Genomic DNA, 20,495 nt, shown 5'->3' with positions numbered 1-20,495 from the left:
TCACCATATGATCAATCTGCTTCTCGCTAACTCTATTATCAGGTATTCTACTTCCATGGCAGATGCCTAAAATAGGATGACTTTAACTGTAAGTTGAAAGATTTAGAAAGTTTGATCAATCTCTCCCCATTAATATTTGTTCTATCATGGACTGGGCAATCTCCTGCAATATTCTTTAACTTCTTTTTCATTTCAATTTGTGCGCTGAAGTCTCTAAGCAGTTCTGCTTTAGTTCTGTTATCATAGTTAATCTGGATGTTAATGAGCATGTATCTCTTATTTCCACATCGTATTGTTAACAAGGGCATCCACTCAGATGGACTTGATGAATTAATGATAGAATCAATTTTTTGCTGGCAATGAAGGCTGTGTATGCCAAGTGTTGGTGTCCTCTTTGTCAACTCTTATTGCTGGTTTCCCTTTGAAGAACTTGTAGTTTTCAGTTTCTGTAACATTTTCATCCATGTATCCTGTTTCCTGTACCTGATTGCACAACAGATCTGAAAGGCCCATCCAGAGACCGCTGCTCAGCCTGAAGGCCTGCAGATTATAAGGTGTCATATGGTCGGCACAACGAATCCTCTTGGCTGTCATTCTTGGCTTTCTAGATCGAGGCTGCTATCTCAATGTCAGATAGCTCCTCAATTGTAATCACATAGGCAGAGTGGACTTCGAACCAGCTCTCAATCAGGTAAAAGTCCCTGACCTGGCTAGGAATCAAACTTGGGGCATCTGGCTAAGAGACAGGCACCACTACACTGCAGGGCCAGCTCTTGCTTCTTTTACAGCCAAAATATTAATATAATAAAAATCATAGATTATTCACACACTCATATTAAATTTCACTACTTGTTTTGGCACAGCTCTGATTTAAGATGTGTTCTCTGATGCTTTTCCCATTTTCAATGTCAGTGATACACATATTTTTGGGGGCATCAGCTAAAAATGCTAAAAGCTCAAATATGCTATATACAATTCAAAATGACACAATGAAAAATAGCACTTCTTCAATATAATCACACAAGCCAAATTTTAAATCCTCAGTCTACAAAACAAATCACTTATGTGCAGAATTTAACCAATCAGGTTTCCTACCTTGTAATGTGATGCAACATAGAGGGCTACTAGTCGCTGAAGAAAAGCTTCTGAGGCTTTGTGATAGCAGAATAATGTGTCTCTGAAATCCAAAAATATTTAACATTAGTATCTGATATTTGTATTTCACCAAATAGTGATGCTTCTCACGCAATTATGTAACAGTAATTCACTCAACATCTAATATGTAAATGGAAGTCAAAGTGTAACAATGTAGATAGGTATGTGTAAATATTAAAACAGACATTAATTAATGAGGAACCTTCACGCACCCTAGAAACTTAGAACTTGTTACCAGAGAACTCGATACCCTGAAGATCCCTAGCTGGGGTTCAGAAGCATCACCAAACATGGCTCGTTGAATTGGGTGTGGATGGGGACTAGAGAATAGGTGGAGTTCTACATGTACAGCAGTGAGCATACACTTTATTTACTTGGCTGGATAGAGCCTGCACTGCAGTTGATAGATAACGTTACTTGATAGGCAGTCAAGGCGACCTTACATAAAGAACCATTTGTTGCTGGTGAAAGTAAAGATCCCTGCATACAATCACATGACAGGTCTTACAGCGGCTATACTTACGAAGGAAGAACACAAAGGAAGTTCAGGATGAGTACTTTGGAGAGTACCTACTTGGGTGTAAAATAAGGTTGAAATTAGGTTGTTTTTTTTTTTTTTGCTTTATGTAGCACCAACACAGATAGGTCTTACGGCAATGATGGGTCAGGAAAGTGCTAGAAGTAGGAAGGAAGTGGCCGTGGCCTTAATTAAGGTACAGCCCCAGCATTTGCCTGGTGTGAAAATGGGAAACCACGGAAAACCATCTTCAGGGCTGTCGACAGTGGGGTTCGAACCTATTATCTCCCGAATACTGAATACTGGCCGCATTTAAGCGACTGCAGCTATCGAGCTCGTAGGTTGAAGTTTTGTAGAAGCATGTGGATCAAGAGTTGATCTAATTATCCAGTGTGGCAAGAGGTGCAACTGTTTGATATATATCATGGGTAAAAACTGTCAAAGAACAGACTGATGGTTGGTGGTCTTAATACGGACAGCAGTGTCAACTGAGTCATTCTGAACACAGAGGTCAACTAGTAGTTACCCGCGGCATCGCTCGTGTGGACTTCGTAATTTGATAAAGGTAATTGTTCTTCAGTACTGTACTAAGGGTCGCATTCTTGAATGAGACTTTGACTTAGACTTATACTTAGAAGGCGGTAAGTCGCCATTTCCATTTCATAACCGCTACCTGGAGGTAAGTAAACTTAGATGGCGACTTTACTTCGAAGTCGCCGATGTTCCGTACTTAAGTAGACCCTGAGATCAGAAAAATAATAAAATGGTAGATATTACTGGTGTAGTTAATTTTGTAGATGAAATTGAAGAGCTCCAGGAAATTATTCAGTACGCTGTGCCTAATCCTCGGCGTTATAAAGAGATGCACGGAACCCAGTTGAATTTAATACAGAAAATGAATTCAGAAAACGATATAGATTTGACAAACATACAGTATTAGATGTACTAACGACGCCTGAAAACGAATTACAGAAATATAATAATTGAGGATCACCCATACCTCCAATAATACACTTACTAATTTAGTTAAGATTTTTTTTTTTAACTTACATCACATCGACACAGATAGGTCTTATAGTGACGATGGGATAGGAAAGGGCTAGGAATGGGAAGGAAGCAGCCATGGGCTTAATTAAGCTACAGCCCCCCAGCATTTGCCTGGTGTGAAAATGGGAAACCACGGGAAACCATCTTCAGGGCTGCCGACAGTGGGGTTCGAACCTACTATCTCCCGGATGCAAGCTCACAGCCGCGCGCCCCTAACCGCATGGACAAATCGCCCAGTTGTTAAGATATTATGCTACAAGTAAGAGTAAAATTATTGTTAATATAACGCAAAGTTTTTGCACTTTCTACTCATCGTGTTATCTATTTAGGTTAAGGGATGATCAGTACAGATTAATGCATTCTTATGGTGAATACAATAGTCTTTCACACTTCCATGGTTTTCAGGTAACTTCCAAATTGATTCCGCTGATTTAAGAGTAAGCCAGCCCTCAGTATGTAGAATAATCAAAAGAATACTGAATATCGATCCTGACTCCCCGAAAGAGACCACAGTTTGTTTCATTCCCAAATGAAGCTGAATGTCGAAATAATGCGCAACGTGTGTATGAAAGATCGCGATTCCCTGGAGTGGTTGGAGCTATTGATTGCACCCATGTACCAATAATACGTCCAGGTGGCAACCATGCTGCGGTTTTCCATAATCGGAAAGGGATTTTTAGTTTCAATTATCACGGCATAGTCAACCACGAGATGAAGTTTATTGATTTCGTTTTCAGCTATATCTTTCTTCTCTTTCACTGGTTCTAGTAACACCTCCCTTTCATAGTTGCTGAAGGCAATGTTTTCTTTCCATCCATCATCGAGAAATAAAAATTAACTGTATTAACTGGATTGGATTGAGTTTAGAATCCACTGCGATCTATAACGCAGGAAACAGCTGAATTTCTTCTTCTTCTTCTTCTACTGCTTTATTAAGAAAAAACATTGAGCGATGGGAGATGCTACACTACTCTTCCATTGTTTTCATTGCCAACTTCATATCTAATTCTTCACATCGTAACTTACCGAAGTCTACTTACCCCAGAGTCTACTTTGTAAAAGTTGCGTCTATGAAACAGACTTCCACGAAACTCAACTAAGCGAACTTATGTAAGTCAAAGTCACGTACATGAATACGACCCTAAGACATTATCTGAAAATCTCTAAAGTATAAAAACTCACAGAAAAATTCAGTTTCATTTACCCCAGAAACTCTTTACAAACTACGTTTGTGGTATTGCCTTTCGGGGCTAAGATGACCATGAGCATAGAACTGTACATGTGAGAAATAGTCTTCTCTCAAGTTGAAAAAACAAAAAACAAAAACATGTTCTTTTATTTTTAAGGAGATTCCAAATACCAATTTCCACGTCTGTAACAACTTCAGTTTTTGAGATATAAGTATCACCATAAAAAGAATTCAACCCTTTTATGAGTTCTTCCCCCACCCCCACTTCAATGGATTTTCCGAAAACAAAAAATACATGTTTATTTTTTAAAGGAGATACCAAATACCAATTTTCACGTCTGTAACATATCCAGTTTTTGAGAAATAAGCATCCTCACAAAAAAATTATTCAACTCTTTTTTCACTTCTTTTCACCCCCGTTAAGTGCCTTTTCCGAAAACAAAACAAAAATATATGTTTTCCTGTATTTTTAAAGAATTTCCCAAATACCAAGTGTCATGTCTGTAACAAGTTAAGATTTTAGCATATATTGTAGATATACCAGTACTCATTTTAAAAATTCACCTGTTTTTTACATTTTTTCAGCCCCTTAAGTGAATTTTCCAAAAAAAAAAAAAAAAAAAAAAAAAAAAAAAAAAAAAAAAAAAAAAAAAAAAAAAAAAATGCGTTCTTGAAGTTTCAAAATACCAACTTTTACGTCTGTAACAACATCTTCAGTTTCTGAAATATATGTATCCTCATAAAAGGAATTCAACTCCTTTTTACCCCATCCACCCAGTTGATTTTTCCCTAAAAATCTGTGTTTTATAATTTTTAAAGGAGATTCTAAATACCAATTTTCATGTCTGTAAGAACTTTAGTCTTTATTAGATATAAGTATCCTCATACAAATAATTCAATTAATTTTAATTCTTTCACCCCACTTAATTGGATTTTCTGAAATCGAAGGAATACATGTTCCTTTACTTTTAAAGGAGATTTCAAATACCAATTTTCATGTATGCAACATCTCTAGTTTTTGAGATATAAGTATCCTCATACAATAATTCAACTAATTTTTTAATTCCTTCAACCCCCCCCCAAGTGGATTTTCAGAAAACAAAAAATAAGTTCTTTATAAAGGAGACACCAATTACTAATTTTCATATCTGTAACATCTTCAGTTTTTGAAATATCAGTATTTTAATAAAAAGATTTCAACCCCCTTTTCAGTCCATTTTATCCCCCTCCCCCCATCAAGAGATTTTTTCTCAAAGCAAAAAATACATGTTTATTTATTTCTAAAAAGATTAAAATACCAATTTTTCACTTCTTTAACATGTTAAGTTTTTGAGATATACTGTAGATATGCTCATTTTGAAAATTCACTCCCTATTTTAGTTCTCCTTGAGCAGTTTCTCAGAGAACAAATTATCTGTTTCTTTATTTTCACAGGAGATTCCAAATACCAATTTTTACGTCTGTAACATGTTACGTTCTTGAGATATACTGTAGATATAGTCTTTCTAAAAATTCACCCCTTTTTGTCATTCCTGTGCACCCGCCATTAATCGGATTTTCCAAAAACAAAAAAATTTGTTTCTTTATTTTTAAATGAGATTCCAAATACCAAATTTCATGTCTGTAATGTCTCCAGTTTTTGAGATGTAAGTATCCTCGTAAAAGGCATTCAACACTTTTTTCACCTCCCCTAATGGTGTAACTGTTTCCCCTCATCAAAACACTTGGGGAGATGAAAGTTATTATCTTGGGACACATGAATATTAAATAAACTATTTGTGGCTTGCCCGCAAATTGCCACGCAAATAGAAACAATTAACATTCCATGGTTCCCCATTTCTCTATGTAATGTTTGGGCGCCATGGTTACAGTTTTAAACAAAGCTGTAAACCAAAATTTATATTTACTAGCATAGAGACTTATAATTAAATCACAGGGGTAGGATTTTAAATAATTAACCATTAAGTATCGCTTAAGAAAGAAAATTAACGCAATATAAAATACAAATGAATTTATTATACAAAAAAATGAGATGAATCGGAAAAGTTTCCTTAAAGCGTGGAGGGATTTAGAATTTACTGAATTTACTATTGCTTGCTTTATCTAATTGAAGCTCACCAATTGCAGCTTTCGTTGACGTCATCTGGTTTCCGTGGTTACTCGTTCTCTCCTTCTCGATGTAGACTTTGCTCCATGGACATCCTTCCTTCCTTCTCTGATATGGTACGGGCTATCTGGACTAACACTCCCTACATGCCTAGTCTTTAACTTAGACATTGGCCCTATACTTGTAATAACTGATCAGCGTTGATCGTATGAGGAGAAAATTCAGAGATATGAATTTTTCCATATTAGTAGAAATCACAAACCAACTGAGCTATACTATTTATACGGTACAGACTTGCACCAAAATTCGATAGACTTGAACTAAACATAGTTCTTCGTCCACAATATTTACTGAATATCACACAAGCCATAAGCTTGTTTCGTTTCTCGTAGATCCGATAACATAACCGCAACTAAGTACTGTATCGTAGCTGTAATACATTGTACAAAAATAACTATGTCGCAGAGCGACCACACACTGTTTCAAATATCAAATCACGTCGTTCAAAGTAGATGTTCACAGTAGAAGTAGTAATGATGGAGTATCTCGTTCTAAGCTGTAAAGGTCGTAATGTCCTAAGGTTAAGGTTCCGTACTCGTGTTGAGAATCAGTACATATCCGGGCTCACCCCCACTCTTGGTAACAGTTCAATCTCAAAACTCATATACAACGAAGTATCTGATTCGATAGCTCGAAGCATCAACTCCCTTTCTCTTCTTCCTCGACAAGTCCAGAAGGATGATATACCTGACCAGCTTGCAAGCCTCGCGCACGGGTCGCTGTTTACTAGCCTTGGTCATAAAATAAACCCATGACGCATTCGAAATCCCAAGCTTCAAGAATAACCCTCCGTATACACAAACATGAGATGAAATGAAAACAACTATGTCTCAACATATTGACCGTACTTACAACATAATGAATTCTTATCCTACATAATATAATAATTTAAATACTAAAACAATGTTATTATATCTACAATATGATTCCAAAATGCCTTGATTACAAATGATTGACGTTGAATAAATATGTTATTACAAATAATTGCCGATGGCGGATAAACTTGATATCAAATGATATTACAAGTTGTCCATTTCATGACCGTATCGATGTTTAATCAAGAAGTATAAATAACCACCTAATCGATACTTTATTAATGCCTCAGGCAAAATTGAATAAAATTAAAACTTACAGGACATGTTTCGACCACTTAGTGGTCCTCTTCAGCTGTATAAATAAAGAACTGAAAAGAAAAACATTGACAATAAGCACAAATAAAAGTTGTCAATGTTTTTCTTTTCAGTTCTTTATTTATACAGCTGAAGAGGACCACTAAGTGGTCGAAACATGTCCTGTAAGTTTTAATTTTATTCAATTTTGCCTGAGGCATTAATAAAGTATCGATTAGGTGGTTATTTATACTTACTTCTTGATCAAATATCGCGTAAAATGATATTATATTAAATTAGTAGGGCTGGAGAAGCCTGGACGGTTACAACGGGATGTTCTGGAAACAAAAAAAAATACATGTATCTTTATTTTTAAAGGAGATTCCAAATACCAATTTTTACATCTGTAAACTTTTAACTTTGTGAGATATAGATATACTCATTTAAACAATTCATCCCCTTAGCAACGGAATATCTAGAAATCCTCCATTAGCAAGCACCTACACTCTTATATAAAAGTATCCTCAAAATTTCACTTTTTTAAAATGTCCAGTAGTTTTGGCTCTGCGAAGATCGGTCGGTCGGCCAGCCAGCCAGCCAGTCAGTCAGCCAGCCAGCCAGCCAGCCAGCCAGCCAGCCAGCCAGCCAGCCAGCCAGCCAGCCAGCCAGCCAGCCAGCCGGTCAGTCAGGACATGCTATATAGATGAGAGAAGTGAATGTTTTTTGCTATGGGAAATGGACACTAATTGAAGGTTAGGCATTTATGGATGGAGTCAAGGAAGTTGAGGTTTTGGTGCTGTAGAATAAAGACAATGACTGGCAACCTCTACTGGACTAGCGGCTATGGATGCTCGAATGTGATTAAATGTCTTTCAAGTTTTCACTTTCACTTGAGAGAATCTAAGCATATGCATAATGGGTATTGTAAGCATTTGAATTAAAATGGGTAATTACTGTAGTTGGTATCAGAGGAATCTGAGAAATAAGAGAGACTCGTCCTTCTCACAGCATGTTAATATCATAATTTCAATTTCAAACCTGTGGAACATTTTCACACTAAAGCAAGTGTCATTACAAAGTTAGGAGGCATTCAGATTCCAAAGTAGTATGATAGTAAGCCCCCACTTTTAGGCTGAAATTACCATATTTACTCGCATATAATACCCGTATTTTATTAATCTAATGCCATAAAATTGAACAGGGTCTTATATGCATACACTTCAAAAATTTAGTACAGTATCAAAACAGAAATTAAGCAATAAAAATTCAACAATCTTGAAAATATATTGCAGAGCAATAATTTATTATCCTAGTAAAATAAACCATTATACATACATATATTTTGTGACATAAATCTGTCGCACTTGTAGTGTGTGATATCCACAGGTCAAAGAGCAGGCCTAATTTAAGTTCAAGTTCGGTGTCTGAAATAAAAAATACAAGGGGGGATAAAATATAAACGCGATTTCATTTTTTACTTAAATTCATTTATTGAAAAACACAATTTATTTTTCCACATAGTTTCCTGGTTGGAAATGCATTTGTCCTAGTGTATGGGCAGCTTTTTGATGCCCTCATTGTAAAAAGAACAGGGTCGTGTCACCAGCCAGTTGCGCACGAAGTCTTCCACACCCTCGTCATCTTCAAATCGTTGCCCTCCTAGAGCTTCTGTAAGCGGTCCGAACAAATGGAAAATGCAGGGCGATAAGTCCGGGCTGTAAGGAGAATGATCAAGTGCAGTCCAGTGAATTTCCTGTAGCTTGGAGATAGAGCTGCAGAATGGGGCCGCACATTGTCGTGGAGGAGGATGACCTGCTGAATCGGTTGGTCTCGTCTTTTGCGACGATATGCAACCCTCGCCTTGTTAAACAGCTTCCAGTAGTAAGCAGCACTGATTGTGCGTCGCTCATGCAAAAAACCAATTAGCAACCGGCTGACAGTCGAGTCTTGGCTTTTCACCAGTGTTGCATCCCCTTTCCTCTGCCACTCCTTACTGGCTTCTTTGGATTCGAGAGTGTAGTGGTGGACCCACTGTTCGTCGCAGGAGATGATCTGACTCAAAAATGCTTCACCTTCCTCTGCAAACCTTGCCATAAGCCTCTGACAGACCTCCAAACGTCTCAACTTCAGATTTTCGGTCAAAAGGCGAGAGAACCATCTGGAACACACTTTATGGAACTGATGGTTGTTGAAAGCTCTCATAACTGATTCTGACCATTCTGCAATTTCTGATACATTCGCCCATCAATTATGTCTTTCACCCCACAAATGTTTTCGTCTATAATACTGATCCAAAGACGGCGATCGTGTTGCTGATTTTCCACACGCTCACATCCTTCCTTGAACTTTTTATGCCAGGCAAACACACATGTCCTTTACAACGTTTGATCACCGAACTGTGTAGGCAATCTCTGGCAAATTTCCGCCACTGTAACTCCTTCACGGGCAAGAAATTTTATAATCACGCGTTGCGAGTGGAGAGGTGCACCTGTTGCTCCGTCATCATGAGTGTTACAGACGAAACGGCGGGAAATATCTAACAGCACACTCTCGCCACTCCTAACAGTTCCTCCTAAGCATAGCAGAAGCGCGGGGGCAGTCCTGCCAACTGTTGATGTTCAGGAAGAAAAATCCTGTTTATATTTGATCGACCTTCGTAGCTCTAGCGATATTCTACATTTTAACTTAACACATGGGTGACGGGCCCCGAGAAATCTCGTAGTATGCTCACCAGCGGTAGGTGACGGGCCCCGAGAAATCTCGGTTTTATTCACGACATTGTTATCGGTCTTCCTGTGACATCTCTTGACCATATCTTGAACTATTTCGGCCGTGCACATTCAGTAGAATAAATTGTAGATGTATATCTGCCACTTTTCTTTTATTCACGGCCTCTTTTATTCTTTGATTTAGTTTCGAAACTTCGACTTTCTTCCTGCCGGTTCAGTCAATGACAAGATGGAGCGCCCGCGGAATACGGTGTTAGCTGACGACGATATTTTCGAAGAATTATATGCCGATGGTCGTTCAAATGGAAATAGTCTAATGAATTAGTGGAAACTGAATGTGAGAGTGATAGTTGAAGTGATATTCAAGCCAGTACAGGCCGTAATTTACCTAGTGTACTTATTTATTCAAGTGATTCTGACGACGACAACGATGTAAACATTAATGATGTGTTAGGAATTGACGCTGAAGATGGTTTTGTAAAGGCAGATCGACTACTACTAGGGGCATTGGAGAGTACCCATACCAACTTTAAAGATAAAATATTGACTGGTTTAATATTTATGTACATTTTTATAATCAAGTGCACCCTAGTATGCTTAGTAGAAAAATGTCCGGTCCATAGGGTATGTGACAAGCTCAAGCATCCGGTCGGCAATGTGTTAAAAGTCAACACTGTTATTAGAAGAGACACTTTTAAAATAAAATCATTTGTCATGACTGCCACTGCCGTCTTCTGAATCATCATATGCAGAATATTATCTCTGTTTTCCAAATTGCATCGTCTTATGGTCATCCAGCACACATGAAGTTCTAGTTTTCTTGGAACTCCACTCAACAATTTATAGCATGGTAAGTATCCAGTTCAAACTATCCAGTTGTACATGGTTTCAATGGACAGTTGAGTGCCCCAACATTTAAAAATACACTGGACTCTGATCCATATTTCCTATTAGCGATAGGAGATACTGGTGTTCTAGCCGCTGTCGAGACAAGAATTATTGAAATGCTATTACTGACACAATGACGCATGCATCCGTAAACTAAGGTTGTTACTCTGCATAAAGCACACAGCCCCAACTCTGCTTGCTTTAACACCTTCAGTGTGGATCATGCACTGGGCATATGACACTAGTTCATAAACATGTGCAGATCAGTGCCTAGAGTGTCATGGGACGAGTGTGAGGAAACGTGAATTACAGGTTTCCCGCATTGTAAGAAAGTCTCTCCTTGTCATTCTACAAATCTTGTAAATCCAATCTACTAACAGATTCATCCGTAGCCAGTTTTGTGCGTGTGTATTCCATTTCATGCTTATTTCCTCTCTGCAGTTCAGGGGCCGATGACCTTAGATGTTAGGCCCCTTTAAACAACAAGCATCATCATTATAATCACCTCTCTAGAATTTTTGTCATACGTCAACATTCTTTCTGGGATCTTAGAACAGCAAGACAACTTCAATGCGAGGTAAGACACTGTATTTTCTGTTTATTATTACTTCAAGAGAATTATGAGTGATTCCTTTTTTGAAATAAATTCCATTACCACACTGCAATAAGGTCAGTAAAAAGACTGCATCATATTTACGAGTAACATGAAAGAACTTGTAGTAATAATTTTTGACTGAATAACACCTCGGCAGATGGCAATTTTGCAGTGATAGAGACAATGTGACATAAAATTGTATAACAGAGAAGGGTATATATGAATATATTTATGTTTGTAATCATACTCATGCATTTGTTTGTTATCCATGGTAAATAATGCACAGTAATTTACTGATGTGTCTGGTGCGTGATCCGCCCGATGACCAATATTACCCCTCAATTTCAAGCAGCGTGCAGGTCACACACAGGCGTGTGAGTCAGATAAATCCATGAGTTTGATATAACTTGTCGTACCAATGTTTCAAATGATTACCTATGGTGGGTTTTTCTATAACAAAGTTACACGATCAGTTTTAACCCTCAACTGGCGTTGCGAAAACTTTGGTACATAAATGGTGTTGTGGGGTTGAAAAAGATACCATAGAATGAATGACCACAAACACCTTTTATTTAAGTTTCAAAAATAAATATGTGAGTTGTCTATTTGCAAAACCGGCCATCTCCAAATAGTTAAAGTTTTCAGGAGAACGAATTATGTCAATTATGTTTCCTTATACCTTTTGCATTACCTACAATGAGAAATTAATATCGTTAGTGACAAAATAATAATTATATGTTACTTTTACGGATTTCGGAGATGCCAAGGTGCCGGAAATTTATCCTCTGGGAGTTCCTTTACGTGCCAGTAAATCTACCGATATGGGGCTGACATTGTGAGATAATGCACAATTGTTTTGCCATCACTGATTTTAAAAGAAAATCACACTACCATGAATTAAACTTACTTGAAAACAAATTTTAAATGGTCACTGCACCAAAGCAAATTCAACGGTGCATTTAAATATTATAGTATACAAAACTCATAAAACTTTTGAATTTCACAACCATTTACGTCATTTTCACAACCACTTAAAACCCACTACATATCATCTTCTCCGTAATTCTTACACATCACGGAACGGCAAGTTTGGCAGGTTGGACGGTCACATTTCACATAGTACTGATTTGTCTTTTTTTCAGAAGAGCGAGGTCACAGTGCACATTACTTCCTTTTTGAGGTTTAATTGAATGATTGCACCTTTCGAACAGTTTTCTTAATCAAAATACTTGACACTACCATTCGCAGTTCTTTCGGAAGTCTGTCAATTACAGCTGATTGATGGAGATGATGATCGAATACAAGGGATAGATACCCCGCAGGAAGGCTTCGATGGTGGAAATGCTGCGCCAGTTGAAAATGAAGAGAGTGATCCTAATGAAGTGGGACCCATCGAAGATGTGCCAATTATAGAAGAGATGTATGATGGTGGTCCAGACTATATCAGCTCCATAGTTAGTGTAATTAAAAACCCAGCGGCCAACAACGACGTTACAGATATAGTCGAAGAAGTCTTCAGAACTTATCCAGATGTATTCAACAATAAACCTGGAGAGATCTGAGATTTTAGATACCATCTGGATCCTAAGGATACTTCCACGTACAAGAAATGACCCTATTCCATACAAAAAAAAATACAGAGCAGAGGCAAGAGCGCTCATTAAACAGATGGAACAAGATGGGATAATATCAAAGTGCATTAGACCATATGTCAAACCTTTGGCTATAGTTCGGAAACCTAACAGCGGTTTGATTGCATGATTAGACGCTTAAACTTTAAATGAGAGATTAGTCATGGAGTACGACTACCCTCCTTTACTTAAAGACATCATTCGAAAATTCTATGGAAAGAAATACTTCACTCTTTTAGATATGACTTTCTCTTATTTTCACATCGTGCTGGACGATGAGAGTAAATTGTTTACAGGCTTCATTTTTTATAATATTACATACGCCTTCAATCGACTTCCATTTGTAATTCGAAATTCTGGAGCCACATTAATAAGGGCTTTAGAGAACCAGCTATCTGATGAGGTGAAATCTATTAATACCATTTATGTTGATGACATCTTAATCACCTCTGAAACATTGGAGCATGGTTGAAGAGATATCCATGAAGTATTGCGAGAACTGGAGGCCAAGAATTTCAAGATAAATGTAAAGAAAACCAGTTCTTTAAAACATAAGTTCCGTCCCTTGGTCATTTAATTAGCGGAGATGACATCAAACCCAATCCAGCAAAAATCGAATGTATTTTGAACTTTCCAAAGTCAATCAGGAAACAAGTAACTAATCTCACTTTGTTCCGTATTGAAGATACAATAAGTAAACTCTTTCAAAATTAAAATTATTGTGTCCACCTTTTCAATACAAATATATATATTTTTAGTGGTTAAATTCTACATGAATGAAACACACCAGTTAGGGACATGTTGTCTCCGTTTGAATGGATTTCATTTCCAACTACATGTGGACTATAAATTTAATATTAACGATTTTAACCAAGATTCCGGTGTTGTAAAAATTCTTATGACTCAGGCGACTATAACAGCTGAAGAAACCCCAACTCACGCAGTGATAAATTCTAGTCAATACTATTTGAGAAACTCCAATTCAAGCTGTGATCAATTCAATCCGCAATTGGAGGTCTGGTCACTGTAAAAAATGTAATTCATTGTTCATAAATTCTGGCAAGGTTAATGCACTTATTGTACATACTGTACATATTGCAAACTGTGTAAATAGCATAAGACAATTGTATTTAGTATTAAGTTATTTTAGTATAAGTTCCAATGTTTATAGTTTTAATTCTTGACCTTAGGATTAATATAGGCTGAAGATGCCCATAACTAGGGCAAAACATGTCCCTAACTGGTGTGTTTCATTCATGTAGAATTTAACCACTAAAAATATATATTTGTATTGAAAAGGTGGACACAATAATTTTAATCTTGAAAGAGTTTACTCAATCAGGAAAGCCGGTCCGACAATTTTTGGGTTTACGTCAATTCTTTTCTCAGCACTGCTCAAACTACACAGAAACTGTAGCTGCGTTATAACAGTTGCTACGAATGAATAATCAATGGAAATGAATCGAGGATTGTGAACAATCATTCCCAGCCACCAAGGAGATGCTTAGTAATTGTGTTAAATTGTCATACCCAAATTTTGAATGGTCCTTAACCCAGCAGATCCTAACTCCAAACTCTTTATTTCTTTTATGAGTAGGAAACTAAGGTCTCATGAAAAGAAATACACCATGACAAAATTAGAGGCATTAGCATTTGTGTATTCATTGCAGTACTGATGAAAGATTATTTTTGGATACCTGGTCACAATTCATACCGGCCATAAAGCCCTCTCATTTATAATGTCATCAGACCTTACCAGTGAGATGGTGAGGGTGCTGTTCATACAGCAGTTTAATATCACTGTTGTGCATTGGCCCGATGGAAAGAACGCGCTTGCTTACTCCTTAAGTCGCAACCCCATGGAGGAAATTACTGGTCCAGCCTACTGAAGTACTGAATGATGACGATGAGGAATTTCTGAGAAGACTTTGTTACCTCACCCAGATTCAGGGGAGGGATAGAAAAACCCACGAGCTCATCATCCATCCCTGCTGACAATGATGAATATGCCCACATCCATCAACTAGCTAAGTCATTTTGCTACTACGGTGGACTTGTCTGCAAATATGTGGACCGGGTGCAAACTAGAAGTATGATCTATGCCCCACCTAAATTACATCCCAATAATTTGGCACTGCCACTCTATTACCGGACATGCCGGCACGGACGAAGTCACCAGCGTTATCCAGGAGAAATTCATTTGGGAATATATGAGAAGGGATGCCCGCAAGATTATTAGGACTTGCGACATATGCCAAAAGTTATGCCTAAGAACTGTCTCCTGCGAGAAATCCCTAGACACATCATCCCAGAGCAACCAAGAGAGGTGTTGGCCTTAGACATCTATGGCCCATTGCCAAAGGCAATTCAGGGCAAGAGATACATCATTGTAGTGGTTGATGTGTTCTCAAAGTACATGGTACTTCTGGCTATAAAAAGGGCCACCACCGGTAACATCCTCTGGCAAATCAAGAGAAACATCATACCAGAAATCAGAAAGCCCAAGTTCCTCTTGACTGATCACGGGACTCAACTTACATCCAACGAGTTTCGATCAGCACTAGAAGACATGCAAATATGACATCTCATGAATTCTAAACGACATATCGTGAATTCTATAAGACATCCTGAGGCCAATCCTGCCGAGAGTGTAATGCGAGGAATTGCCAAATTTTTCTGGGTCTATTGTAGATCCCAACATTGGAAGTGGATAGAGGTGCTTCCCATTATGCAGGAAATCATAAACTCTACCACCCATGAGTCAACACAAGACATTCCTCTAAGGCTTCACAAAGGCATAACACCCGATCGACCAAGGGACCAATGGTTGCAAACTCCACCTGAGGCAGGTATTAGCCAGCAAACAAGAGTAGAAAATGCCATAGGCAAGCTGAGACATGCAGCCCAGCTCAGGGAGAGAAGACGACGTCACATTTTTAGACAAACATTGCAGATCGGTGACATAGTACTCATCCACAGATCTGCTGTATCGCATCCTGAAAGAAGAATTTATGCAAATTTCTGCCCACTATTTACAGGACCTTAGAAAAATGGAGAAAACCTTGCTGATGGGGTGTACAGAGTGGACAAACTAGATGGAACCATCCAGGGAATGCATAATGCTTCCAATTCAAAGAAATACTATGAAAGTAGCGCATAAAGAAAATAACAAACCCCATGGCACTACAGCCCTTGAAGGGTCTTAGCCTACCAAGCAAGTGCTACTCAGCCTGAAGACCTGCAGATTACGAGGTGTCGTGTGGTCAGCACGACGAATCCTCTGAGCAATTCTTGGCTTTCTAGACTGGGGCTGCTATCTTACTATCAGATATCTCCTCAAATCTAATCATGTAGGCCTTTCCTATCCCATCGCTGCTATAAGACCTATCTGAGTTGGTGCGACGTAAAGCAAATAGCATCTTCTCGCGGGTGAACTTTGCAGAATTTTCAAGAAAATTGTATATATTATTATTATTATTATTATTATTATTATTATTATTATTATTATTTCTACCCATAGGAGACTCCACAATCTGAATATACCCAGGGGTAGGATATGATCGAAGTTGAAATGTATGCTGTGTTAATGGTAGTACGAACATTAGCAGCCTGGCTGTGACTACATCACATACATTTTAAAAACTGTTACGGGAAAGGCTTACGCTGTAGGCATAATAATCAAGGAGATCACCCTTACCAGTCCTAATAAGCTGGAAAGGCTAAATCAGAGATGTGTGGGAGTTTTTCAAACTACTGAACAGTGCCGTAATTCAGTGCCGGAAACGATAACTCCCATGTCATTGTGTGTGGCAGTGGTGAGAGTATCCAGAAGAGATGCTGTGTTTTAATTAGGTTTCCTTTACACAACTATTACCATACGGAAGCAGCCTAACATCATGGATCAGCAGATTGTGACCAAATCCAGGAGCATGGACATTCCAGTGACTAGCACAGCTGTTATGAAGGTGTAAATCATCCCATGAGCCTAACGAGGCTCAGGTAAGTACAACACAACAATACAATGAGTACAACTTAAACTATTAGGTAGCTAGTGAATGCAGGGGGATTTTCACAATAGCAAATAATATAATTAAGATCTAGTTTGGCCAGATCAAGGGTCATTTAGGATAGGAAGCAATTTTGAGTGCATTATAAGTTGTTATAATTCCTTGGGAATTGTGCTATATTGTATTTTAATATCTTTGATTAACTTCACTTGGGAGTGAATAATAGGTTACTAAGAGGGGACAGTTTAGCTAAAGATGTCCTAAAGTTTAGGAGTGTTTCAGATGGGGGAGAAAATGATCTAGCTTTGTAAATATTGTCCTACTAGAGAGTTAATGGGTGGTTCAGCAGCTACTGTTGCATGACGAGTAGCACCTTCGCTAAATGTACGAAATAAGACGTGTAGAATTGATGAACAACAATGCACTCTGTTTTAAGTAATTTGCGTGCTCATAGTCTAGTTTAGTTGGCTATATGAATGTTGTGTGGGTTGTGACATGCTATGGACTTGATTCTCATCTTCCATATTAGATAGCGTTCACGTGGGGTATGATCATTTATGAACCACTGCCATGATAGGGTCTTCAGTAAGAAAACCAATAATGCTATGTTCTAGAGGTTAAGGGGAAATCACTATTTCTTAAGCATTCATCACACGTCAACTCACGTCATGAGGTAGGAAGACATACTGGAATGGGATGTCTTAAGAATCAATGCCTTGACGAAGATGTAGTGGTGATAGAAAGTAATCGTGCTACAGAAATTTCCACTGAAATCTATATTAAATGTGATTTGTGGAAGAATGCCCTGAATTTTAATGACATATGAGTAGTGACATATGCGGAAATGATATTGAGAATTGTGTTAAAAAGGGGCTTTAAAATTATGAAAAAGCACGAGAATCTGCAGGCAGGCCTTGAGAGACATGTCTGCCATATGCCAATGACAAATCACAGCTGGTTTAAACGAGTAGGGGTGGTGGGGAAGAAGTCAGATCCTCGCGTGAGAAGGTCAAGGGAAAGCAAGGCTAAGCACCCAGCACTAGGCAGTTGAGTATTTCTTTGGGGGAACAGAATGAGAATCTTTCATTTACTCCAGCTGTTTATACATAGTTCGGTGCAATGTGATTTAACAAACAAATGAGCACCAGATGATAGGAGGCTTTTCCTCTACCTGTATATTATATTATGTAGGGGTTTTCAGTTGCCTAGTTGGTGACAGCAGAAGGTTGTCCGTTCGAGTCCAAGGCAATCCTGAACATAGTCACATACAGTTTTCCCGAGGAGCAGTTATGACTGTTGTTTTTCTTTTCAGCCAAGGTTTTATGTGATTATACATGGTTTATATTCATGTTGTCAAGTTTTAAGCAGGTTCTGCCCTGCTATATTTTTTGTGTCTTGCATATAATGGGTCCAAGTCCCAACCCAAATGGCTTGTGTCTTGATTTTCTTTGATTCTTGCATTTTTACTCTACTTGTTCGATTAAATGTAGGTTAGATAACCACACAAAGTTAGCCTCATTTTCTTGTGGAATGTTTCTGCCAGTGTCGCATTCACCATTGCTATATTCAATTTAACACTAAAAAACTGAGGTTTACTCATCTAAGTAAATGATAAATCATCTCAATGAAAGGCATTAAATTTTGGTCAGAGATTTGCCTCTGAACTAAGGTCCACTGACCATATGTACAGTGTCATGAATGTTTGTGGTTCTTCATAAGTATTTGTTTTCCTCTCTTTTATCAAGATTCATTAAATTGATTTTAGCAGTTTTTGCAGATTTTTCCTTTGCAATAGAATCCCCTAAATTCTCCTCCACTCTTGTAAATTTGTAAGTTATATTCAGTTATTTAGACCTGAACATACCACGCCCCAGGATGCCAGAAGATTAAATCATGAAGCGGAGATGTGTGCGTTCGAACCTCACACGGCCAGTGGGATATCAGGTTCCAAATGTTCTCCAAATGAGGTGGCACTGAACTCTGGGCCAGAAAGATCCCTATACATACATCTCCATTATAGATTGTTATGCCTTTCAGTGCTCAGTCTGTGCAAATCTATGAATTAACCATGTACCTCTACAATTGTTTATTTGCGTCTAGCTCTGTGGTCTCATTTAGTTCTACACCTGTTATCCTTAACCATTAAAAGTTGAGCCTAACCATTGTTGTCTTGGTTTCCCTCTGCTTCTCCTTCCGTTCTCTTTAGCATTACCCATTCTCCTGGGCAACTTATCCTCCACCATTTTCCTCACAGGACCTCCCACTTCAGCTGGCATTCACGCACAATTTCATCCATAAAGTTCATTCTTATCTCATCATTCTGAGTACACTCTTGCCACTGTTTCCACCAGTTTGTACCAGTAATCATTCTCGCTGCCTTCATGGCTCTGTCACTTCCAACTTATGAATAAGATATCCCGAGTCCACCCAGCTCTCACTTCCTAGTATACTACCATCCTGGCAGAATACACATCTTAAGTACCAGATATGATATACTTGTCCCAGTTTTGTATTCCCTACCTTACATTCAATCCTCTTTGGTTTCCAAATCCAATAAAAATATCTTGTGTTTTTTTTTTTTTTTTTTTTTTTTGAGAAGATGGGACAAACAGAAAACAGACAGGCAAGCAGACAGAATGAGAAAGAGACAGACAGACAGACAGACAGACAGACAGACAGACAGACAGACAGACAGACAGACAGACAGACAGACAGACAGACAGACAGACAGACAGACAGACAGACAGACAGACAGACAGACAGACAGCTATTGCTTTTTTCTGCCCTAAATATGTCCTTAAAAATGGGCACAGTAAATCAAATCAGTAAAATGCTCAGATAATATATTAAGTCCCAGTTTGCCTATCCCTACTGCAGGTCCAAAATAGTCATAAATACACATAACGATATACACTAATATCACATATATATAACTGAGGACTGTGGAGTCCCTAGTTTGGAAAACAAGCAACAGCTATAAAGATTGTAAAACAAATATAACAACCTGTTGATGTAGTAGAGGTCACAACTATCAGGTGGTGGACAGCCAGAAAGAATGGGCTGCACAGAAGTAGCATCCAAGCAGAGAATATCTGTAAGCCACTTCTCCACATCATCTCCTGATTTGTAACGAATGGATTCATTCAGCACTACCTAGGGAAATTCAAACAATACAGGAAATAGCTTTCAAATTCTTGAGTCAGAAACTAAATAATTATAACATAGCACAAAAATGAACAGAATAATGCAGAATAATAAATCCACTTATGCAGGATGCAGAATTAAACACAGAGATTAGTAAAAGGATACATCAGAGAAATGAATGCTTTTTACTTGAGTACTGAAGAACTTGATCTGGAAGAAGGAAGTACCAATGAAAATGTAAAGAGGAGATGTATAAGATGTATTACTGCCACATTCTGGCATATGCAGCAGAAACTTTAACACTGACAAAAAGACGG

At 38.1% G+C, this 20,495-nt stretch overlaps 1 protein-coding gene across 2 annotated transcripts in view; it reads right to left on the bottom strand.

Annotated features, from left to right (window-relative positions):
- The window catches only part of l(1)G0020 (RNA cytidine acetyltransferase l(1)G0020), a 248,047-nt gene that overhangs the window by 106,101 nt on the left and 121,451 nt on the right, over positions 1-20,495 (bottom strand). For both annotated transcript variants that reach the window (XM_067143333.2, XM_067143334.2), the window contains exons 11-12: positions 20,039-20,187; positions 1,096-1,177 (exon numbers count right to left, since the gene is read on the bottom strand). In XM_067143333.2, the coding sequence (XP_066999434.2) occupies positions 1,096-1,177; positions 20,039-20,187 (231 nt within the window). The remainder of the gene's footprint in view (positions 1-1,095; positions 1,178-20,038; positions 20,188-20,495) is intronic.

Source organism: Anabrus simplex, chromosome 3, assembly GCF_040414725.1.
Source record: "Anabrus simplex isolate iqAnaSimp1 chromosome 3, ASM4041472v1, whole genome shotgun sequence".
NCBI lineage: Eukaryota > Metazoa > Arthropoda > Insecta > Orthoptera > Tettigoniidae > Anabrus > Anabrus simplex.
Note: the sequence above shows the minus strand (reverse complement) of the source record. Positions and strands in the feature narration are given on the sequence as shown.